This window comes from Anthonomus grandis, chromosome 8 (genome assembly GCF_022605725.1).
Source record: "Anthonomus grandis grandis chromosome 8, icAntGran1.3, whole genome shotgun sequence".
In the NCBI taxonomy this organism is placed as follows: domain Eukaryota; kingdom Metazoa; phylum Arthropoda; class Insecta; order Coleoptera; family Curculionidae; genus Anthonomus; species Anthonomus grandis.
This window is the reverse complement of record NC_065553.1, coordinates 8,360,852-8,385,881: the sequence shown is the minus strand read 5'-3', so window position 1 is coordinate 8,385,881 and position 25,030 is coordinate 8,360,852. Positions and strand designations below refer to the sequence as shown.

The 25,030-nt window shown below is 31.8% G+C and overlaps 4 protein-coding genes across 4 annotated transcripts; 2 read left to right on the top strand and 2 right to left on the bottom strand.

Annotated features, from left to right (window-relative positions):
* Nucleotides 1–265: 265 nt before the first annotated feature.
* On the top strand, nucleotides 266–3,268 carry LOC126739722 (ADP-ribosylation factor-like protein 13B). Its single transcript, XM_050445516.1, has 4 exons — nucleotides 266–421; nucleotides 513–673; nucleotides 727–1,006; nucleotides 2,250–3,268. Exons 1-4 carry the CDS (start codon nucleotides 381–383, stop codon nucleotides 3,040–3,042), a joined length of 1,275 nt encoding a protein of 424 aa, XP_050301473.1. The 5' UTR covers nucleotides 266–380; the 3' UTR covers nucleotides 3,043–3,268.
* Nucleotides 3,269–3,586: 318 nt separating this feature from the next.
* Nucleotides 3,587–10,233, bottom strand: LOC126739723 (mitochondrial cardiolipin hydrolase-like). The gene is made up of 2 exons (XM_050445517.1): nucleotides 9,583–10,233; nucleotides 3,587–4,016 (listed from the first exon to the last, which is right to left on the bottom strand). The coding sequence occupies exons 1-2, from the start codon at nucleotides 9,998–10,000 to the stop codon at nucleotides 3,796–3,798; spliced, it is 639 nt and encodes a 212-aa protein (XP_050301474.1). The 5' UTR covers nucleotides 10,001–10,233; the 3' UTR covers nucleotides 3,587–3,795.
* A 7,167-nt stretch (nucleotides 10,234–17,400) lies between these two features.
* On the top strand, nucleotides 17,401–19,469 carry LOC126739658 (uncharacterized). Its single transcript, XM_050445434.1, has 3 exons — nucleotides 17,401–17,518; nucleotides 17,591–17,756; nucleotides 18,952–19,469. Exons 1-3 carry the CDS (start codon nucleotides 17,441–17,443, stop codon nucleotides 19,329–19,331), a joined length of 624 nt encoding a protein of 207 aa, XP_050301391.1. The 5' UTR covers nucleotides 17,401–17,440; the 3' UTR covers nucleotides 19,332–19,469.
* On the bottom strand, nucleotides 19,361–24,423 carry LOC126739657 (serine protease HTRA2, mitochondrial-like). Its single transcript, XM_050445433.1, has 6 exons — nucleotides 23,997–24,423; nucleotides 23,630–23,850; nucleotides 23,390–23,574; nucleotides 19,933–20,116; nucleotides 19,665–19,872; nucleotides 19,361–19,606 (listed from the first exon to the last, which is right to left on the bottom strand). Exons 1-6 carry the CDS (start codon nucleotides 24,323–24,325, stop codon nucleotides 19,450–19,452), a joined length of 1,284 nt encoding a protein of 427 aa, XP_050301390.1. The 5' UTR covers nucleotides 24,326–24,423; the 3' UTR covers nucleotides 19,361–19,449.
* Between the last annotated feature and the right edge of the window lie 607 nt (nucleotides 24,424–25,030).

Here is a 25,030-nt window from a genome sequence, read left to right as displayed (position 1 = left end):
ATGGGCATGTAATATGCGGAAGCCAAAGCACTACTATACCTAGTGTTCCTATGCGTTGATCTTTTTAGATGAAGTACTTCATATAATTTGGATCAAATTTTACAGGCAAGTTTGAATTATCCATTAATAATTCTTGTACTTTCTTCAATAATTCAACACAATCGGGAACTGAACTTTCTGAATTGTAAGCGCACACAATCGCAATCGACAGTGTGATACAGCCTTTATGAATTAGTTCTTTTTTGACATCGAGATTCACTTGTCATTCTTGTCAATGTCAATAATTTGTTTTATTTTGATTTTTGAAAATTCTGTAATAAATAAAGTCATCCAGACAACAAACAAACAATTCAAATAGAAATGCAGGTAGTTGGTCTAACATGGGAAATAGTTGCTGCCAAGAGACCAGAAGAGTAAAAAGGTATTAAACACCACAACCCTTATGCTAATAATCATCATATTTAATAAATAGATAATATCAGTAATTTATTGTTGCTTTTTCACCCTTTCAGACAAACCATATCACTACTCCTAGTAGGTTTAGATAATGCTGGTAAAACTGTTGCTGCCAAAGGCCTAGCAGGACAACCTATAGACTATCCCATTCCAACCATTGGCTTTTCCGCTATAGAGCTAAAATATCTGCATTATAACGTTAAAATCTTTGATTTAGGTAAATGATATTAAGCATATATCTTTAAACATTTTTTAGAATCTTTTATTTAGGTGGGAGTCGCAACATTCGAGGAATATGGCACAAATATTTTGTTGATGTGCATGGAGTAATTTTTGTGGTTGATTCATGCGATTCAGATCGCTTCCAAGAGGTGACAACAGTTTTAGAGGAAATCTTAAGTAGTGACAAGATCACTGGAAAACCCCTACTTATTCTGGCTAATAAGCAAGATCAAGAAAGTGCCTTTGATGAAATTGACATAATTGAGTGCCTTAAAATTGAGAAACTCGTCAATAAGTACAAGTGTCCTACTTTAGTACAAAGTTGTTGGTATGTATCATATATTTCTAATAATTTTAATTACTAGATATACAGAATGTAAAAAAAATTCTAAAAAAGGCAAAAACATTTATGGAAAAGCTTGGAAATAATTAGTTCAATTCCAATAACCTATTTTATTAATATACATTGGTCTGCTTATATTATTCTTAAGTTATTTGATTAGGAACAAATTTGATCTTCCATTATCATAATCAATAAATTCAAGTGACAGACATGGTTGGAAGTGGCCTACATCCTTTAAATCAAAGGAAAATTTTTGACATTTTGGTTTAAATTGTTAGGTCTGAAGTGAAAAACTATGTAATCAAATTCTCACCTGCTATTTAAAAAGAAATTGGCAGTTGTGGTAATTTTTTTTATATTCAAAAGCTCTATTTTGGTCAATTTCTGGGAACAAAATTCAATGGTTGAACATTATATTTTGTTCATTAAATACCTAGGATTTGAAATATGTTCTAACTGAACTTAAATAATCATTTTGAATTCATCAAGAGCAATATTAAAAGAGGCTTAATTTGTTCACAAAAACTGCAAGGCCCTATCTAAAAGTCTAACACAATCTCTATTAGATTGTTAAAATGTATCTGTATGTTAAATCCTATAACCTTTTAAATATAACTTTGCCAATTACTCTTCATTGAAGCCAAATTTTCTTCCATCAATCATTCTTTTTTTAGTCAAATAATTGGAAGAGCATAATGATGTCCTTAATTATTATTCTAGGCTTTCTGATACTGTCAATGTTTCTTGTATGACCATAATTATTTGAAGATATTTTTAATGAGATTTTAAACCTTAAAACAAAAGCATCATTTAGTGACATTTAGTCTGGATAGTATACCATCAAAAAATTTGATATGGGGGGTACACCCTAAAAATGAAAAATCCCAAACTTTGGAAGTCGATATCTCAGCTTTTATAAGCACTATCAGGAAAATTCCAACAGTTTTGTCCAAATCCTCCTTCGAAACTCAACAACAAGACCATCCATAAGGTCGTAGCTCTCATATTAGAGATATTGCATTTTTAGAGCCCAAAGTCTTTCAGTGTTATAAGATAAAACTTTTATTACAATTTTTTGAAATATTGTTCTTTATAGAATTTTTATTGTAACTTTTTACCTGTTTTTTTTTTAATTGTTTAAATAAAAAAGGGTTTGTATTTATTTATTCTTGCTATTCACCAAAATATTTTTTGTTATAATCTAATTTTAACACGTGGTTCGTTTTAGCGCAAACGAGATAAACTATAAAAAACCTGACCAAGGAATAAAAGAAGGATATCAATGGATTATAAACCATATACACAACAATTATGAGAGACTTAACATAAGAGTTACAATGGACATATTAGAACAGGAAATCAAAAATAAAGAAGAGATGATCGAACGCATCCAACGAATCAGGGCCGAAAGAGCCGCCTTAGAAAACATTGAAGACCCAGACGCGATTCAGACAATGTCAGAGTACGAATCTCAAATGAGCGCTGAAAATAGCCAAATAATTAAACCCATTAAAGACTTAGATGTGATAGATTTCTACCCTAATCCAGAAGAGAGTGAACAGATTGATAATAGTACCTCAGATTCTTCAATAACATTCCCAGAAATCTACCACGTTCGAGATTATTCCACGGAAAAAGAGAGGCCAAAAAGTGCTGTACAGTTTGTAAAGCACCAGTTACAAATGAACAAGGAAATGAGACGCTCCCAAAGCGCCAAAGTGAGGAGGAATAAAACTGGACCTTCTAAGATAGTTCCATCAAAAGAATTTCTTCCAATTGAGAATAACGTTATCGAAGTAACTCCCTTAAGATTGCCCAGAAATGTCAAAACTGCTAATGAAAGGATATTTACCATAAGTGGCAATTCTGTGGGGCCAGGTGGTGATTTTTATGCCCCTCATACATCAAGAGAGAGGTTTGATATAGAGACTAAAAAATTGCCTGCTTTAAGGGTAAAAAGTAAAGCCCAAATAAATAGGGAGGATAATATGAATGGTATTTGTGTAGTTGATGTTGAATGACACTAAATAATTTTATATAACGTTAATACAATTTTTTTCGATTTAAAACAATATGGTACAAAGTGGTAGTACTAAAAAATAGTATTATCGTAAGTATTGTTGATGTTTAAAGGATAAGGATCTCACTACTGTAGAGGAAATGATCTAGTCAATAGTGATTTTTATATTTTTGTAAGGTTGCACAATTTATTATTCGTTACATTTAATAAAAAAATATTTAAAAATATTTCATTCGCTTTTCTTTTATAGCCTTTTAAAAATTAATATATTATTAAAATTAATCAATTAAAATCGTTACGACTGTCTTTTTTACAGGTGCTACGTAATTTGGTTAACTTTTGATCATGAGAATGTATGGTTTTATAATTCTTATGGCAGTACTTGTTTCAAGGTTCCTAATTAATCACTGCTTTACTATTTTTTAATAATTAAGAACGCAATTATTTTTTGTGAAAATCACCACATTTTGCCACTTTTATATCTATGCTGGTAAATGACTATTATTACCTACCTGATAATTACATCTGCAATAAAAATATCTGAATACTGAATAATCCAAATTTTATTACAATACAAACACAATTCTAGTATTGTAGACTAGATTTTTTTTATTGAAAAAGTAATAAGTATGTTAGCTCCCTACATTTCCTAAAATTTCATCAAACGAAGATATTAATCAGCAATTATAATGCAAGCAATCAATAAACTCTTAATATTCAAACTAAATCAAAACTTAAAAAAGTATTGGAAAACCTACATTAGTTGCCACAATTCTTCAAATTCTTGGCTCAACCTCTGAATGATATCTTTGTTATTTGTTAAAATAAGTGCTTCAAAGTTCTTACAAAAGGCCTGGGCCGTCAGGTTAAGACTACCAAAAAACACCTTGGAACTGCCTGTATCACATTCATCAATCAGGCAGAATTTATGGTGCATCATTTTATCAGCCTTTTGTTGGGTCTTGCATATTACTCCTAAAAAATATTTTTTTTAGCAATATTATATACCATTAGTGAGTACTTCAAATTGTCAGATTTAACTTAATTATTTGGTAGAAACATTTGCTAGCCTCAAATATACTAAACTATTTATTGACTAACTAACTAGTTATTTAAAATTTAATGACAAACATTATCTTTGAAAAATTCATGATTTTTAATTTTACTGTGGCAAATATCTTGCTCTACTCATGGCCGGATTAAGGTTTTATGGGGCCCGGGGCTAATAAAGGATCAAGGGGCCCCTTATAAATAAAATGCAAAAAATATTATTTATAACACTACATATATACTACTTATATAAAAGAAACGGTTTTTTTGAAAATAGGAATATTAAAATACCTTTTTTCGTAATTTCAGTTTTACAAAATCTTCTATTACGTCATTAAACTCTAAATCCTTCAAAACGTCCCCTTCTATACACATTAATGTTAAAGAAGACAGACGTTCCTCCTGCATTGTGGCTCTATATTTATTTTTTATATAAACTAGCTTGGAAAAGGAACGTTCACACTCACAATTTGCTGGTATCTGGATTGGTATCGATACATAAATTTTCAAAAGCATATATACGTTAGGAAACGTGTCAATTAATTGGTGTTCTAAAATATATCTTAAAAGATCAAGTGGATTGCATATTTTTTCGGAAGAGGTTTTAAGAAGTTCCGAGAAAAATACCAGCTCATCTGTTAAATTAATATTTAGGTCATCTGCGTACACGCTTATTACTTTTGCAGAAAACTTTTCAACTTCTGATTTAGATAAACATACATTAGAGCTAAGTTTTGAAATCAAACCAAACAACTGGGCAAAATCTGAATATGCATTACACCGTCGTTCTAATTCATTGACCAGCTTATCTACTATTACTAAAAATGACTGCGTGCGAAATAATTCTCTTTCATTCAATAATTTTCCATTTTTACCGTCCGGGTATTTTTTTTGTCGCTTTGACCTGCCCATAGAATACTCATATTCTTCCTGTGGTAGTAAGCTTTTGGCTTCTTCTTCAAACAAGTCAAATTGGTCTCGGAAACAGGAAACACTTCTGATTAGCCCTTTTAAAATGTTTTCACCAAACAACAAATCCAGACGTGGCTTTTGAAGTATATTGGAAGCTTCCCCAAAAAGTCTTAAAATTTTGCTCCAAAAGGTAGCCATTACAAGAGTCTCCATTTTTATCATTTGTTTAGAAAGTCCCATGGCTTCTAACTTGGTGTCTTTTTTTTCTGATGGATCATCCGACATCATTTTTAAGCAGCTGTTTATTTGGACATAGCTTGTTACTAACGCTTTTGCTGCATCTTCTCTACAGCTCCAACGAGAGGTACTTAACGACTTGACAGTAAGGTTTTTGCCAATATTATCTAAAAGCAAATGCCATTGATGTGTGGAGGACCCAAAAAAAGCATACAATTTTTGCAAAAAATTAAAAAACTTTGTAGCATTAAGGCAATCGTCAACAGCACATTCTCCAACTAAATTTAAAGAGTGTGCAAAACATGGCACGTAAAAATCATTGACGGGGCCCGGGGCTCCAGCCCCTCTAGCCCCATGGGTAATCCAGGCCTAGCTCTACTATATCAGCAAGTTCATGAATATTCTACAATTATAATTTTCTAATTAATATTTAATAAATGTTAATTTTCATATATTAACAACATATATTCAAACTCTGAGTCTGGTCTGCTCTCAGTTAATAGATATTCCTTCAATTATTCCTAATGATGTCTTGATGGCCTGTAAGAATCTAAAAAACAAATATATGTGTGGTTCTGATGGAATCCCAAGCTTTTTTCTTAATGATTCTTCTCGTGTTTTGAGAAGACCTTTAGCACATATTTTTTATTAAATTCTGAAAAATGGTGTATCTCCGGAATTAAGGAAGACTGGTAAAATCACACCTATTTATAAAAAAGGGGACCTGATGTCTGTTGAGAACTATTGTGAAATTTCCATATTATGCAGTTTTTCTAAATCGTTTGAGAGTATCTTATAAAAATTTAGTTTCAAAAGTTCAAAACAACTTGTCAATTCACCCACACGGATTCTATCCCAAAAGATCTATGATCTTTGTAATTTTACCTTCAATTGTGAAGTTCTCAACGATAGGGGACAGGTAGATATAATATATTATATCAATTTTTCGCAAAGCCTTTTTTTTAAATTAACATATTTATTATTTGAACAATTTGGTCTCTATAACAACCTTATCAAGTCATTAAATTTTACTGTACAGGGCAGCATTTTTCATACCAACTTCACCATTTTACGGATAGTTCATATCATTATAATAAGCGTATTTTATATCATAGTGAGCATTTTTTAGCAGCAATCTTATACTGCTTATTATTAATTTAGACCATACTAAATCTCACACTTAATCATTTAAAAGAAGAAGAAAATAGGCAAATAGGCTTATTCATGTATTTAGAACAAAGATGAACTTAAATCTTTAACGATACCTTTCGTTATATTATAAATATGTTTATTATAAATTTAAATTTTTTTTATTATAAATTCAACCTAAGTTAAATAATTCTTCAATACAATAATTTACTTGAGGTATAATAGATTTTTTATATACCTAGGAGATGAAGTTTTATCTGTCGACCTCTGAGCTCATTTCTATTTTTCAATATCCTACTTAACATTATTTTTTAATGAAATTGAAAAGAATGAAGAACCTATTTATTGAATAAGAAAACCTAATTTCAACCAATAGCATTTTGGTAGTGAAAAGAGAGTCATAATCTCTTCCTTTTCAGTTGTAACTTATCAGATTCATAGAGGAAGGTTTTCAGGCCCATGCCTTGTACACAGACTAAGGCCTTCAACAGGGTCAATCAGCAGAGGTTACTATATAAAGTAAAGAGATTGGGTGTTTATTGATTCTTGCCACAGTGGATTAAATCATGTTTGATTAAATCATGTTTGATTGTCAGAACTCAATAGTTGTTCAAATCCAAGGTTATCTATCTAGAGAGATTCCTGTGTTATCTGGCGTGCCACAAGGATCACACTAAGGACCTTTAGTATATTCTAAAGTGATTGTATATTTTGATAACCTCATAGATGATTGAACGTTTCATAAGAGCACTCTTGGGGATGCATACACCCAATTTATTAGAATTAAATTTTGTTGTATATGCATTCATGTGAGACTCATTAGCCCCCATCTACTTCTAACAAACCAACTCTGAAGTCAATAAAATAAAAATACAGGTCAATGTGAGTAGTATCTTCAATACAAGTAAATATTTGTAATGTTGGGCTTTCTGCCCAATGAATCAATAAATAAAATAGATTATTGGTAACAACAACTATACTGCCGTTCTACGTCAGAACCACGCATCTACAGAAAAGTTAATTTTAAATAAAATCAAAAAAACAGTTAATATGTCATGTTTTCTGAACTAAAAATGTTGTAATGAAAGTTTTTGGACAGATAAGCAAAAAATTAGCTTATTTATATTAATTAATAATAAAAACATGTATTTAAAAAATATTTTTTGGAGCCATATTATTTTTTTCAGAATTCTAGAAAATTACTTAAATAAAACCTGGTATCTGTAGCAGATCATGTAAATACGTGGTTTATATTAAGTATTTCATATTGTTACAAAGTAATTTATATGGTTTTCCTTCAATTGAATGGAATTTGTTAACTTTTCATTTGGGGTACTGAAATTAAATAGAAAACTGGTTACTAAAGAAAACATTTATTCTTATTTCAGTAACATTTCAAAGTTACAAATTAAAATATTGATTATATTACGCACTCCATCACATTTCAGTATTACAAATAAGGCTGATATTTACAATTATTACAAATATTGTTACGTAATAATAAACTGATACAAATAATATTACAAATCAATATTTTAACAAAAAAACAACACACCTTTGTGGTACAAAAAACAATGATTTTGAAAGATGTCAAAATCTTAAATTTATCTATCACAAGGTAGATTTTCCCAGAAGTGAAAACGCTCTTTTGGAATTATACTCTTTACATTTTTTAATATATTTTCCTTTTTTTCTTTTGTCACGCCTCTTGGTTCTTTTTGAAAAGCTGGTAAAGTTATACCGATCTTAATTTTACTATTTTGCAAAAAATCTAGCCCATGCAAATTGTTGTCCTTTGATGAAATATACTGAAGTTTAAATTGGCCTTTTCTGGCAATTATTTGTGTAATATTACTCAAATATGGACGGGGATTCGTTTTTCTAAGCTTTTGTTGTGATACAAAATCTGGCCACAAATAAAAATCTGTTGGATTCATTGATTTTACAGTTACACGACCAGAATTCGCCATTTCAACTGCTCTTACAAAATCTTGGAAATCGTATGTATTTTTTTGTGAAGTTTCAGTGAAAGCTCCACCTGTCGGTGGAAGCTTATCTGCTGACATGAAGGTGTGTCCAGTCTCAAAATATTTTAGCACAATTTGTTCTGCAGCAATCTGTTCTAAATTAACTAGAAAAGTAAAGAAAGCCCAGTTTTTGTTATGCACAATTATCAAGCCAAATAACAAAGTTTTTATAATCTCTATTATGCAAGAAAAAGGAATAAAAACAACTTATAATGTTTTCTTTAGACCGACCGGACACAACTTCATGCCAAAGCATGTGGTGATGATTGTTTCCTTTTTTTACCTATCGGGACAAAACTTTCATTATATGCAATTAATCTCTGGGAAAATATAGCCTTTTTGAACATCTCAATCCTGGGTAACATTATTATTTTTTGTAAGTCAACTGAGACTCTTAAAGTGTCATTTGTCTCTGGTTTTTCACAATCTTGTTGATACAATTCCCTTGATCGTTTGGCTTGAAGAATATGTGTATTCCATTTATCACAATTTTCACAGTCCAGTTTAAGTGATTCAGAATTGTGTTGCGTATTGTGAAATTCTTCGCAGAGTTCACATTCCTCGTGACCAAGCTGGGTAAAAGAAATGTTTTTTTGTTTAATGATCTTCCTGTACACTTCATATGAGAACGTATTTTGAGGATATTTCTCCAAGAAACGCACATGCCTGCCTGATTAGTACTAAATAAATATTTCTAGACTCCCGCGAATTTTGTTGTTATTGCCTACTTAAAACCTCGCAGCTACATCCGTATCAAGACCGAAGCTTAGGAAAAACCTGGCATGTGCATAATGCTTAGAAATAACCACGGAACTACTCTCCCGCGCCGTGCATTTGTCAGGTTCTATCTAAGGAATTCTAGGATGCCAGTTTTTTGCTTAGGATGTTGGCTATTTTATGCAGTTACAGTGTATTATTTTTTAAATGTTACTCAATTTTAAATGAAAATTATGGGGTTTAACAGATTAACGGGATTCACAGATAAGAAAAAAACCACTACCAGTTCACTTTTGCTGATAACTCAATTTAAAAAAAAAATTTAGAGATGGGGTTCTGACTTAGGACGGCAGTATAACATTGCTCTACTAGAATGCTTTCTTGAGTAGTAAACTATATACCTGATGGATAAATTAAATAAAGTATGAAAATTAAATAAATATTCTTACCATGCTTCTGTAAATACTGTATATTCGACCCAGCAGCAGAAGTTTTCACCATGATTTTATCAGTAATCAGTCTCACAGTAACACCCCTCTCGCTAGCTTTCACAAGTTCAGAGCAAACTTGCTGTAAAGTTAACATGTACATGCACATGCTAATACTTTTTTTGGCACTGCCGATGTAATGTAATAATCTCCGCAATCGAGTATAAGAGCAATTATCTCCACACTCCTCTTTGTTAATCAAATGAGGCTTACAGCGAAAATTCTTGTAATCAAAAAATATACACTCATAGTAACTGGTGTCGTCTTTCTGGTACAATTGGCGAGCTAGTTTCTCGTATTTTCTCTTAAGAAAGTAACGGAGTATTAGTGGAATTGTTGTGATCGTTATTAGGAGAGATATGGCAAGTTTTTTGGTCATCTTTTATATTATATCGAATAACCCGTGCTTGGTAGAAGATTGGGTTATATTAATTGCGAAGTTGATGAAGCGATAACGACCGCATTTTAAAGGCAATGGTGCCCATAAAAATTACGATTCGAGTGCTTCAGTCAAAAGGTCAGTATTATAGAGCAATAAAAATAATTCCTAGAGAAAAAAAAACACATGTAAACAAAACGAAACGAGACCTTAGGAATTACTAAAAATTTGGAGGTTATTTTATAATGAAGTGTCTATTGATAAAGAAGGCATAGGACAAGTTTCGAGTAAGCCGATGTAATACACTATACAGGTTAGCGAATAGAAGACTATTCGCATAGACATTATAAATAACAACACCGCTTCACGCTTATTATTATATATTTCTAATTGATAAGCGGCGCGCCGGATTCCGATCGTCTGATTTGCTATTTTCGGCACGGCATAGTCAGTAGACCTCATTTTGGTGTGTGACTGCATACTGCACTGTTGAGTCTTAAGGTGCTCTTATAATTTTTTAAAATATTTTTCATTATGGCTGTTTATACCCCTTAAAAGTTCAATTGATTAAATGGTTTTATGGAGGCAACTCGGCGGTGCAATGCAGGGACTTATTCTCAATCAATTTTGAAAATATACCGATTCCTTGTGCAAAAACTATAATATAATTAACGGATTAAACGGTTTACCTTAAGAAAGTTCAATCCAAATTATATGAACATTTGGTTTCCAATATATAACATCTTGTAGTATATCCACGTCAGTGCTCAGGTCCACAACGTTAAAAGAAAACTTTTTTGGCCGGCCCTGTATCTCCCTTTACCTGCGTTCCCTCCGTTCGGTCGTCTCTAGGCTTTGTCATTATAAGTTGTGCTTAGATCGATTGGGGTATATTATTGTTATTATTAATGTTATTTAATAAAAAAAAAATTGGAAAGGGTGGGTTATATATTGGAAAACAAATGTTCATATAATTTGGATTGAACTTCCTTAAGGTAAGTCGTTTAATCCGTTAATTATATTTCACATTTGGTTTCCAATATATAACACATTGTAGATGTTTAAAGTAAGTGTCGATCTAACAGAAAGTGTTCATTAGGTAATTAAAGTAATTTATTTTAATGTAAACAAAATAGAACAATCTGTTCACTAAACTTAATGGTTGTTAATATGTAATTAAATTATAGATATACTTAATTGTAATAACAAATAGATATAACTCTGTAACAAAATATCAATTAGATAACCATATTTTTATTTAATATAATACATATACGTATATCTATAACATATATAGGAAGTACAAAAACTATATAATATATAGCGTAATGATTTAATTTGCAGTTGTAAGTATTGCGTCTGCAAAATTTGACATTTGAGTAACCGGTCTATGGTAAAACTGGTTAAATATTTTAGATTTATCAGTCCATCCAGCTGCCTCTCGAATTGTTTCCATATTCAGCCCGATTCTTGATGCTGCCGAAGTAGAAGCATGTCTCGTGGAATGGCTTTTGTAGACCTATACGTCTATACCACTTTGTTGCAAGACGGTCTAAATCCACCGACTTACATTCTGAGAGGAAGCTGGATGCAGAGGTTTTTTAAAGGTAAGTAAGAGTTGTTGATTCGCCTCTGTTCTGAAAGGCGATGTCACTTCCAGATAGCGCAAAAGTGTTGCCACGCAGATTTCCGGTTTTTCTCGAAAGAATGAAAATGAGAGTAGTGGCTGATGTTTTTATTATTTCGGTTATATATATATTAACTTTTTCATTTCCCTGTATATCGATGTTTTTGAGCTTAATTTTTGTGAGAGTTTGCACTCTTTGTGCTGTAGTAAGAGCGAGTAACGTAACTAATTTTAATGTTCATTTAGGGAGAGGTAGAGATGAGGTTAGTTGTGTTTCTAGGTGACCCAAGACTATGCTGAGATCCCAAGTATTTTTGTATTTTGGAAATGTCGGTCTTATTTTGAAAACTCCCCTTAGATACCTTTTTATTAGTAAATTTTGTTCATTCGGAAAAGAAAAAAGTAAGGCGAAGGCCGATCTATGTGTGTTGAGAGTAGCATACGAGGCACCTTTTTCAAATTGCTTTTGTAAAAATTCTAAAACATTGTGAGATGTGGGTTGAAAATGAGAGATACCTTCCATATTGCACCATTGCCACCAGCTTAAATAAGTTGTGTTGTATTGCTTCCTGGTGTTTACACTTAATGATGCTATAAAAGTTGATACTGCGCATTCCGGTGTATTTCTTAAGCGAAAGGCTTGCCGTAGAGTTTCCCAACAGCCAGGGTAAGGCTCGAGCTCATGGGGTGAGGCTCTCTAAAAGGCGATAGAAGTAGATTATTAGATGGTTTCAAAATAATTAAGTCCGAAATTAATAATCGGCGATATAAAGGGTACCACGCTTGGGACGGCCAATATGGGACAACTAACAATCCTGTAGCTCTGTCTGCAATTTTTTTTTTTGTCTTTTCGTAACTTTTTTGACCGACGAGAAACGCGCTTGTCACTTTTTCTTTTCGGCATTTTAGGTTTGAGAGGGCGAGCCGTATTATAAACGTATGTGAACACTTTCGCACAACGATGAATAATGACAAAGCCTAGAGAGGATAGAACGGAGGGAACGCAGGTAAAGGGAGATACAGGGCCGGCCAAAAAAGTTTTTTTTTAACGTTGTGGACCTGAGCACTGACGTGGATATACTACAATGTGTTATATATTGGAAACCAAATGTGAAATATAATATAAATATTATAGTTTTTGCTAAATTTTTAGATAAATTGGACACGACATTTAAGGTGTCAAATTTTGAGACATCTTTTTGCCTCCAAAAATGTAGAAATTGTCAAATCAAAGCTCAAAAACCACCTATTAAAACGGTCCAGCAGATAGAACGGCGGGAAGAAATGGTTTATAGTGCTTTAGTTTTGGATTCAACACGAATCTGTATACTGTTAAAGCAAAACTAGCCTGTCTAGTCACAAATTCATCACTGCTGTTTTAAGAGGATTGAAATTTTGGATACATTGTTCATTTTGTGATAGCAGTAATTAAGCCCTCACCGCCCTCTATAATATGTGCCTTTCGTTCACAGATGGTAGAATGATGTAGTGGGATTTGGAGTTTCTGCTTCTGGTTACTATGGCCATGCCATCAGTATAATGTTCAGAATTTGTTGACAACTAGGTGCTGTGCCCTTTAAAAAAAAAACAAACCAAGGAAAAATAGGAAAGTCAAGGAGCTGTCAGAGTTCTAAGTGACTCCTACAAGAGTCCCTAGGTCCCAAACGCAGCTTACATCTAATGATTTTGTTTTGGCATCTAAAAATATTATAAATAAATAAATAAATAATATCTTTATTTAGCAAAAGCTATATTCAATAAAAACATAAATAAAAATAAAGTAAAAGTATAAGTTGGCCATAACTGTATCAGGACACTCCGGTTTGTCCATGGATGGTCTCGGTAATCCAGAAACAGCATCCCGGTTCCAGAAATATCCTGTCAGAGGTAGACCATAAATTAAAACTAGACTTAACCTAAACATTATTTTAAACATTATTTCCTTGTCCACTTATTAAAAGCACAGTTAATTGTTGTTTGCCTTATAATAATGAAAATAATGTCGACTCAGGTTGATCGAGTCGGTTCGGTTGCAATCAGCCGATGACACACATTTGGAACTTGGTTGACCTTGCTGACTAGATACATTGGTCCTCCCGTGTAACACTTAGAAATGCTTCGGTAGTTCCAAGAAGCTGTAACCAGTATCCCGGTTGGCCCAAAAATACCCAGTCAACAGATAAACCAACATTCAAGATGATGATTGGAGCGGAAACAATGCATACTATAGTAAAACTTAATAAACTACATAATTAAAATAAAATAATAAAATAACAAACACAATTTTACTTATTCATAATAAATTTTCTCAAGAGCCCTATGAATTGATTCAAAGTAATACAATTTTTGATGTTAACAGGCAAGTTGTTAAATAGGATTAAACCTTTGTATAGAACTGAATTATGCATTTGGGTTGTGTTACATCTGTCGACTAGTATGAAGTCTATACGATTTCTCGTATTATAGTTATGTATATCTCCAAAAACTTTTAATTTATTACAAATATAATCGGGGAGCATCTGATGTTTTAATTTAAAAATAAACAAATAAACGTTATACAAAATTCTTTGATGTACAGACAACATATCTAGGACACCCAACATAGAGACAACAGGCGTGTAACGATTACAATTTAGAATCAATCTCATAGCCCCATTTTGAATTCTTTCTAGTTGGTCAATTCTATACTGTGGCAAGTTAAACAATAATGTTGAACAGAACTGTAAATGAGGAAGAGCAATGGCGTTGTAAAGTTTTAATTTGATGTACATTGACAATTTTTTTCCAATTCTTGTGATAAATCCAACTTTTTTTTGAAAATTTTCTCATTATATAATCTGCATGAGCATGGAAATTCAGATTGGCATCGAAAATTGTTCCCAAATATTTAATTTCTTTGGCATACAAAATACTTTCCCCATTAACAGAAATCTGTATATTGCCCATGTCTATAGAACTTAATCTAGATTTCTTGCCAAATATACAAAACTTGGTTTTACTTGCATTTAAACTTAGTTTATTTCTACAGAGCCAGATGAATAAGTTATTGAGTTCAACGTTCATGAGCTGTTGCAGTTGATGAATGTCTTATATAGTCTATAATAGCTTCTATAGTCTTCTATGTCCCTCGGAAAATTATACTGTACTTGATAATTGATTGAATGTAGGCAAAGTATAACATTTCAATGCTATTCAGTGTTAACATGTATCTTAATCTACGTATTAACGCACAAGAGTTATTAAGGTTCCTGTGTAAGGATTGTATATGGTATTTCTAAGTTAAGAAATAGTTCAAGTGCAGGTCTAAGGCTCATAGAAAAATATTTCTAAGAATCCTTTATTAAAAATGATTTCGCAGATTAAGACAGCATTAAATGATTCCAAAAATCTTGTTTCCTCTTCAGACAAATTCAAGTTACATCTTTTGAGCCCAACAATTCCAAAATTATATTGTTTACCAAAAATCCGTAAGGCTGGCAATAACATTATCTCCACTATAGGATCTCGAACTTGCAACAAAGTTTTTGCTAAAGCGATTTGAGATATTAAAATTACTTATAAATGTTTTTCAGTCAACAACAGCCAACATTTTATTTCGAAAGTCAATAATTTAATTCTCCAATTATGTAAATAGGTGAAGTCTAGCCAAAGGCTAATTTACTTGAATTATGAGATTAATTGACGAATTGATTAAAATCAAAAAACCATTCTTAGGAGATAAAGTTCCCATCCGTAATAGTCAATTGTATAGTTTAGTTAATGTTTCAGATTTGTTCAGCCATGCTTCATCGGATTTTTCGTTCTATTAGTTACCTCTTTAGAATAATATAAAGCCACTTGTAAGCAGTTTTAGTTTAGTTATGATCTCGTTAACATCGTTAGCGAAATACATGTCAAGAATAAAATAAAGAGTTTTGGTTAGTAGTAAAACTATTTTGCGATTTGATGTAAGATTATGACTATAGAAAAAACTGATAATTTGTGAAATATAGCAGAAAAAGTAAATACCATTGGTCATGATGTTATCAAAATAAAAAAAAAACTACCCGAAGAACAGTACGTCTTCCCCAAATTATTATCAGGCCCTCACATATGCTTGGCGTTTATCGTTCTGGAACAAAATCAGTTATTTGAGGACCCAAATCTGCTACACTTTCTCTCCGTTTAACACTGAGGTCGCTAAATTTTATTAATGACATTTTTGTTTCCTTTTCAGAGACGTTTGCATGTAGTAAATAGGTTATGGATAATTCCAAGTAAAAAAAATTAAAAGCAAGGCAGCATAGTAAAAATTAATGAATCAATATGTGTCAGTTTACCCCTTTGAGTATCCGAATTCACTCTCGGGTTGCGCAAACTTAATATATGAATAATACTACTAAAAAATAGGAGAAAAGAATTTCTTTTTTAAGACTGCAAAAGTACTATATAAAGAAGAATTTGCTTAATGTTATAGAATAGTTTACATAAAAATTAACTAGGTAAGGTTTTGTAAATTGGTACCTAAGAAACCGTTTGCTTACAAATCGAATCAGTGGTAAAAGTAGCAAAAACTGAGAGCGGTGTTAAAAAATGTTGAAAATGTTTGATAATCGACGAAACCTAAATAACAGGTATGCGATTTGTTCCGATTTACTTTCAAAATCAAATTTAACGAAGTGCGAATTAAAATTAATTCAAAGCTAAATGTACGATTAGTATATGTTATAATCCCACCTCATAAGGGCCACGTGTAAAATGTCTTCTTTTTTTAATATCAGAAATTCATACCTGACATGTAAATCTAAAAATATTCACTGGAATAACCACCAAACACCTCTTGAGTTTAATGATGTTCTACAGATGTAGACTACCAAATTTTGAATCTTCTCTAATAGCACATCTATTATTAATTTCCAATATATTCAATGATCATTCACTAATGTCTGAATGTTTGAAACATCTCTGAACATTCATGAATGTTTTAAATCTTCCAGTGATAATTTCAAAGCTTTTATTAAAAATGGGGTAAGTCGACTTTCAACTGAAAAGTTGGGACTCATAAATATCAACGTTGGATAAACAACGTCCACAAGGCATCTGAAATTTTTTATAAAATACTTCCGAATTCGCAGTTGCTGACATTTTGCCAATTATTCGGTCTACTCAGAGCGTAGTATCAAACTTAAATTATTCAGAAGTATTGATGTTTATATATTATAAAAATATGTTGATTGAAGTACTGTTTCTGTATTAATTTGTAGATGCTCTTATTTAAATTTAACTGCAGTGGCTTAATGTTTTCGATTAGACCTCTCAGAATTATGATTAGAACAATTTTCCTTGAATCGGCTGTCTGTATAAGAATTAATAATTTGGTCATTATTAATATTATTATTTTTATTATTATTACGATGAAATTAGTGATTACATTCCTTCTAGCTGATCCTGGGAGATTCAAGTAGACTCTAACATCTCCATACCTCATACCAAATAGTATATAGGATCATCAGAATGTTACGTATTGAAGTACTTCTTGGAAGCGTAGATTATCAAATTGATGCATCTGTGTTTGACTGATTTCTACATAGAGTCACGCTAGACTTATTTTTATCAGATCCGTTTAATTGCTGCATGTCAAAAATATAACTCATATTTTATTTATTTGCGGGATTTCGTTTCCTTTAACGCATGGAATATGTATTTAGCAATCGAGATAACATATATACCTGATAACAAAAAAAACTCTTATCAAAACCTGCGTTGGAATTATTTTTAACTTATTATACTTTAGGTTGGTTCAAATTATCAGCATCTATACTGGCGCTAAAAAAATGATTTTTCCATTGAGAAGGTATTGGGGGGACATCGCTTTATATTTTGGAATTATTGTTCCTTGTCTCACTAGTGCAGTACGTATACACTTACTATATGCATAGAAGCTATCTAATAATCCGATTATTTTATGAATATATTTTTTATAGAAAGTGCTTAACGGTGATCTAATTGATAATGAAAAATTCTTCAGACAATCACATTTCACATTACCCTTGTACAAAGCAACCCTAATTAATAACGAAGTAAAATTCATGGATGGTCCTATTGAACTAGATAATGCTGTGGAAGGAATGTATTTTATAATAACCTCAGGTATGTATACAATTATGTTAATATCATTATTTATCCATATACAAAATTCGATTTAATTTCAAAAGTTGATTAATATATCTATAAGTTAATAGTCCATTGACAGTGACCGATACTGATAAATTCTAATCCATTTATTTCTTTTGAAGAAGGCGGATTAGGAAATATAGATTGTTTTATTTGAGCATTGTCAATATAAACTATTGCGCAGCTTTATTATTGTGTTCAATGATTATATCTATAAAAACTATAAAGATATATCATAAACTAAATATTATTTATATAAATAGAACGAAAGTGAATGACTAAAATTGCAGTAAATCGTAAGAGCATCTTTAAGTGTTATTCAATGTCATTCAGTGAAATGAATAGTCTCATGAGGTTACTACGTGTCGTCTTTTTATTCTAAGGGTATATTTTCAGAGTCCTTATTATCGCTAAGTAGCAGTTGGCTGAATAGAATAAAATATTGCATACAAGTAACTTTGAAACCATTAAAAATGTTAAATTTACAGAAATACTTTTTCAGGCAAAAAAATAATTATTAGAATAAGAAAGTGCTGTGTTACTCTTGGAAATTTAGAAATGAAAGATGATTTTTTTGTATTTAGAGCAATTGAAATCACAAGAATCAATTGCTGTAAATCCAAAAATCATCTTTCATTTCTAAAATAATGATAACAAAGCCTAAAACTGTAGTAAAGTTAATTCAATAATAATGTTTTTAAATCCTTTGAAAGCCTCTTTAATTTTTTATTTCGTATTAGTTCTTCTCGTATCTTCTTTTCTATATTTTTCTTTTCTTCTGGAATTACAATTATGGTGGTTTGTTTTGTGTTATTTTTAGTTTTGTGTCAATTTATTTCATGGTTCTTGGTATCTAAAATTGTAATTTTTTTGTATATTTCGTTTATAGCGATTAAATAGTAATAACCATAAATATCCTTAATTGCTTTATATTTTGTACAGGATTTTGTTAAGGTAGTTTTAATTTGGTTTTATAATGCCTTGAAGACATCATTTATAGTTTTTTTGGAATAATATCGTAATCACGGTGACATAATTTAAGTTTTTGGAGACCTTAAAACAACTTTGACATAAAGGACGTAAAAATAGACTTGCAAAATACTAAAGTTTTAATAAAAATTTAATTTTATTTGTTCTTATCCCACTTTATAACTGACTATTAAATTTGTAGACAATTATGAAGATTACGCTATACGTCTGCAAACGAACACCACATCTAGTGACAAGATGATACTGGAATTGAAATGTAATCTTCCATCTAGAAGGGAATTCGACGTAATCATTCTAGAAGCTTTGAATGAAGATCTCGTTCCAGTTTCCAGAACGGCAGTGCTTCTGTTTAATCCCGGATTACAATTCGATCTTTTTAAAATGACATTTCGAGTGGACGATCAGGAATACATCATATTGAATTTTTATTATTTCAAGTGGTTCTTAGGGATTTTAACGGTGACCGGATTTTTGATACTATTTATAGAGTTGCATGAAATTATGAGAAATTTAAGGATAGCAAGACAAAATCTAAAATACCAAGAATTAGAGAATATATGACGCGTGGTGGATAAAAAACAAGGAAAATCTAAAATATAAACAACCTATATTTTAAAATTTTCAAGAAGCTTTTAAAAAGCTTTCCAAAAAGAATATTGTTAACAAAATATATATTTATTTATTCCACATTTAATACAATATTTTTCTTTTTTCCTTTCTTAATTATTTCAATGACTAGTGCACTTCTGGATGAGCTAAAATTATACAATTCCACAGGTTTTTGTATTGGAATTCCATTTACACGAGTTATTATATCTCCGACCTCTAAGCCACTTCTGCAACAAAAAAACAACTATTTAAAATGCGCACTTTAAATTAACGAGAACGTTTTACTTATGTGCTGGTGTTCCAGGTATGATTTTCCAAACTAGCAATCCATGTGTCATATCTTTAGGCAAATTCGAGGATTCCTTATCCAGATCCACTAAAACTTCTGGAGTGATCGAGATGGTCGTTAGTCCAAATAGAGATTTTCCAACTTTAGTACTCGGTGAGTTTTTAGTACGAAATTTTGAACTCTCCAGAAATTTTTTGGCATATTCTGAAAATTTCGATGAAAATCTTCTGTTTTATTTTCAACTTTTAAAAGTAATGTACATACCAACAGGTATAGCGAAAGAAATGCCAGAAGTAAGTCTCAAATTATTTATTCCAATGACATTACCGTCCAGATTTACCAACGGTCCTCCAGAGTTGCCGAATGTAATACTTGCATCGGTTTGGATATAGGACATTGAGTAATTTTTGAGTCCCAGTTCTTCTGCCGGTCGATCTACGCTGCTTACCTTCAAAAAAAGGCTGTAAATCGTTAACTTATAAATAGAGATCCTTTATTCCAAGAAACAGTATTTTTTAAGTGCGGATCGATTTCAACGGTCCATTATTTCAGAACATATTTGATAAACATGCTCAAAATTTACTATAGGAAGATTATGTATGCTGCCTGATTTATTATATTGATATTGGTAATAAATAGTCTAGTTAATAAAGTAAAAAAGTTCCATAATAGATGTATAGCTTCCTCAAAATAGGCACACATATTAGATCGAAATTAAAAAAAAATCATAAATCATTTTTTGTAAAAGTTGAGAAATTATTATAAGCAAAGTATTGAATTTTTTAAAAACTTTTATGGTGCAACCTTATTAAGTATGTATACCAATTGCTTCTAGAAATGTCAAAATAAGGGATTATGTTATAACGATATTGTAAACTTCGAGAAACCAGTTGATTTTCCCTCATTCTGGATTGCGATAAGTGGTACACTGCACGACATATCGAAGGTTGGCGAGAATCTTTCGAAACAGCCGAGTATATAAGGAGCAGCATCGCCGATAGTTGTCAGTTCAGTAAAGTAAAGATCGGAATATTGGCGCGAGATTTAAATAGTTGTAAATACAGTAAAAATAAATATCTCTAGTAGTCGTGAGTGATCGTATTTTCGTAGTGTAAGTGTGTAAATAAATTAGTTGACTATTCTTGATTGTTTTAATTCACACCTAACAAACAGAAAAAAAGGTCCAATGTTTTAAAAATAATAATCAATATAGTTTCCATAGTACCAAAAGTTGACTTCAAAATTAAACCACTCTCGGACTAATGACTTACACGTACTTACACGTAAAGTTAATGTTAAAATTTATTTGCCATGAAGGATAATGTGGTAATGTGATAAGTGCTGGAAGTGGTGTCCATTTACCTCCTTGGAATAATAAAGATTTTGTTCGATCCATTCCTCACATTTTTATGCATGCCTGAGTTATTTGTCTACAAAAACTTAACTGTTTAAATGCCCCCAAAGAAAAGCAATCTAAAGAAAATAAGTAGGGAGATTTTGGCGGCCATTCAATAGTCTGCCGATCCACTAACTCGAAAAATGCATGTCCAAAAACTGTGATATGATTTCTGAAAATTCCCTACATATTTATTTCTTCAGGACATTGCGAGTCAAAACAAGTAAGAATTCGAGTCACTTCAATATCGAAAATTAAGTTTATTTACAGCACCGTGTAAATAGAACGTGTACTCATCCGAGAAACAAAAATTAAATGACATATTTGCGCTGTTGTATATACGTTGCGACATTAGATTGTAAAACTGTTACTGGTCAGTAGAACAACTAATGAAAACATTGACCAGTAGTCCTTGCAATGCTCCTATTTTGGTAATACAATTTCGTTATAACTACTCTTTTTCGAATTGAATAAATCACTCCTCAATATTTGATGACACTGACTAATTCACGTTATTATTTTTTGCAATCCGTTATTAATTCAATTACTAATTTTTGGATCACTCTGTATTATACGGCTGTTGATGAAAAGACACTTCCCTAGTAAAGTTTTGATAACTAAAGGTCTAATCGCTATACCATAAAATAATTCTCATGGATGATCAGTAAGTGTTCTGGTCTGGGAAAAAACAGCTGCAGACAAGAGGCATGAATGTTGAGTACTATGTTTGATTGTATTTTCAATCAAATTGATTATTATTACGAGAAACTAAGTACTTTAATATCCACATATACTTCAGCTTATCACATAATATTGAAAAAATGCTTTAAATTTCCGAAGTTTTATCTCTTTTTGAGTGTATCTATTATTTGCATCAAACAATTTCAAGATGCAATAAATGACTTTAAAGATAAAGTTGCTCCTAACTGTTCACAGTATACAGATTGGCGAATGCATCACTACACATATCAAGTTCCAAGAAGGTGAGATGTCGCAACGTCGCCGCCACGACAGTACGCTGTGTTGGAGGTTCGAGCTCAATTATTTAAAATTCTATTTTAGTAAGCGTCTAATATACGACTCCAAATTAATAATAAACCTAACAAATAATTTTTAAAATAAAAGGCTCCAAAGGACCTCCTTCTCTAACTAAACAAAAGGAGAAAGCCTATCGTAAAAGCTGTTTCTTACTTCTAAAAGAGTTTGAGATAAAATGGAATTGGCAGATTCAACAATTTTGTTTCTCAACTTCTCTAAATTCGTTGACCTACTTTTTATATGATTTATTAATATTCTCCTTAAGATTAACCCTACAAATAAGAGTCATTTGGTGACAAATTGGGAAATCTTGGTGGCCATTTAATATTGCCAGTCCCACTACTAAGGTGGTTAGGAAATTATTATTAGGGAGGAGTTAAACGGCGTGAAGAACTTGGTTTTGTAGAAACTCAACGCATTTTTTGGCGTTCAAAGTACCATCACTGAAAAATAGCTCAATAACGTGGTAGCCTAAAATGCAAGCCCAAACATTGAACTTTTGAGGGTACTGAGTACACAACTGAAAACTTCTGTGCTCGTTTTCCTGAGACCAGTAACGAAAAATGGAAGGATTGTGTTTACCATGCCGAGGAATCATCTAAAAACAACATATTTTCTAAGAAATTTTCATTTTAATTTCTTTTTCTATTATAGTTTCACAAAATACCATCCTTCGCAGCTGGTCTTTAAGAAACACCTCCCGAGTTTTGGAATATTTAAAACATATGTATCCACATTTTTTCCAGATACTTGTCACACTTTTATGGTGCATACTCCTCTCCAATACTTCTGCTCGATCGTGTTAAATCCAGAACTGAAGCACTACAAGTCATTTCTTCCCGCCGTTTCATCTCCTGGACCTTTTCAAAAGGTGGATATTGAGCTTTGATGTGATAATTGCAACATTCTTGGAGGCAAAAAGTTGTCTCAAAATTTGACACGATATTTAAACTAGTTTTAGCAATCAAAATTTAGAATCGGTCTATTTTCAAAATTTAATGAGAATAAATTCATTCATTGTACTGCCGAATTGCCTCCATAAAACCATTTTATCAACTGGACTTTTTCGAAAGGAGTATAAACAGCCATAATGATAAATATTTAAAAAAATTAAAATAGCCCTTTAAGACTGAATAGTGCAGTATGCAACAAACAGCAAAATAATAGAAAATCAGACGATCGGAATCCGCATCGCCGCTTATCAACCAGAAAGTAAACGAGAAGCGGTGTTGCCATTTAAAATGCTTATGTGTAGTCTTCTATTCGTCAACTGTATAACTAACTTACAATCCCTACAGTAACAGAGTTGCTGAGCGATAGTGGACTTCCCAGGGCTACCACCCATTCACCAACAGCGGTATCACCAGGTTCACTAAACTGCAAACTATGTAATTTTTCATTGGCTTCTAGTTTAAGTAGCGCTAGATCAATATTCATATCAGCATCTTCAACTTTAACGTTGTAACTTCTCCCTTAAATATGTGTCAGATTTACTAGTTAGTTATAATAAGTGACACCCTAAATTACCATCTCTCATAATAGCAGTGATGGTACTTTGTGGCTTATTTAAGACTACATGCGCATTCGTAAGCGCCCATCCATCCTCACTGATAATAAATCCAGACCCGTTGGAGATAACAATAGACTGACCAGTTTCCAGATCTTTTAAATTGGGGTCTCTCAGTTCTAAGTAGAAGACCGCATTTGCACATTCGTTTACCACTTTCTTAATGAAGTTGTATTGTTCCCTAAAAGGGAGGATTCTGTTATTGTATTATATGATTAGGGGTCGTGGTCGACATCTTCTGGAGGCATGCTGAAAAGAAACTTCAGTTTTTCGAAAATCTTCATAGAGAATTCGAATCCCTTTAAGGTGTTAGCTACAATAACTTACCTTAAATGTTCTTCTTTCGGATTGCCTTCCCCAATGTTAGTAGGTTTCGCAAGAAGCAGAGATGCGTTTTGAGGCCCGACCTTTACCATATCACCATTTTCATCCTTAAACGGTCTTTTTACTATCAAATAAGAAGCTATAAGAGCGGAAGTGATTCCCACCGCTCCTAAAATGTTCAGCTTATTAAGGGTTTTCGTTGAATTATGAGCCCGGTTAGTTCCTTTTGAGCCCTTATTGGGGACATCTTTAGTGTACGATCTTACTGATAGGATTCGTTGGCATTTTTTTGTAAGCAAGTGGTGGGGCAGCTTTATAATGTTTATGTACATGATTAAGCAATTTTCACGAAGGATTTTGAGAAAAAGCCAAAAGTTTATGGAGAACTTATGACTGACATATATACCAAATAATGGAGTGACATAAAACTTTAATCATAGTTTGAATTGTAGGTTAGTACTTGTTGAAATAAATGAAAGGTAGTGGATCGTTCAGGTTTCACCAGGCTGAATATTTACAGATAAATGTTTGGGTTAATCGACTCTGTAACTTAAACACTTGTTAACGTTAAGGGACTAAACAAGCAGCTGTTTGTTTATTATTTTTATAGTTTAGTAAACTCTAAAAGTTATCATTGACGCATATTATCAATGTGCAACCTATCAACGCTTTAAATATTATTTGATGAACGAAATATTAATACTCGCCTATCATTAGAGCGTATATTTCAGCGTTTTGAGTTTATTTGCTAGGATGGAAATTGTAGAGGTAGCCTATAGGCTAATATTATAATGAAATTCTGCTTACTTGATAAGTCACCATAGTATTAGATATTTTTTTATATAACGCAGTTAGTAAGTAGATTAATTTTTTTTGGTATTTTCTTATATATAAAAAATGCTTTCTGCTTCGTAATTTTTACGATTTTATTGGGGATTTTATATTTGCGCACAATTTAAGGTTTGCAGAAAAAAACCTTTTTTAAGTGAAGGCATTTATGTATATAATTACTTTTTTTTATTAAATGTTTGAGCGAT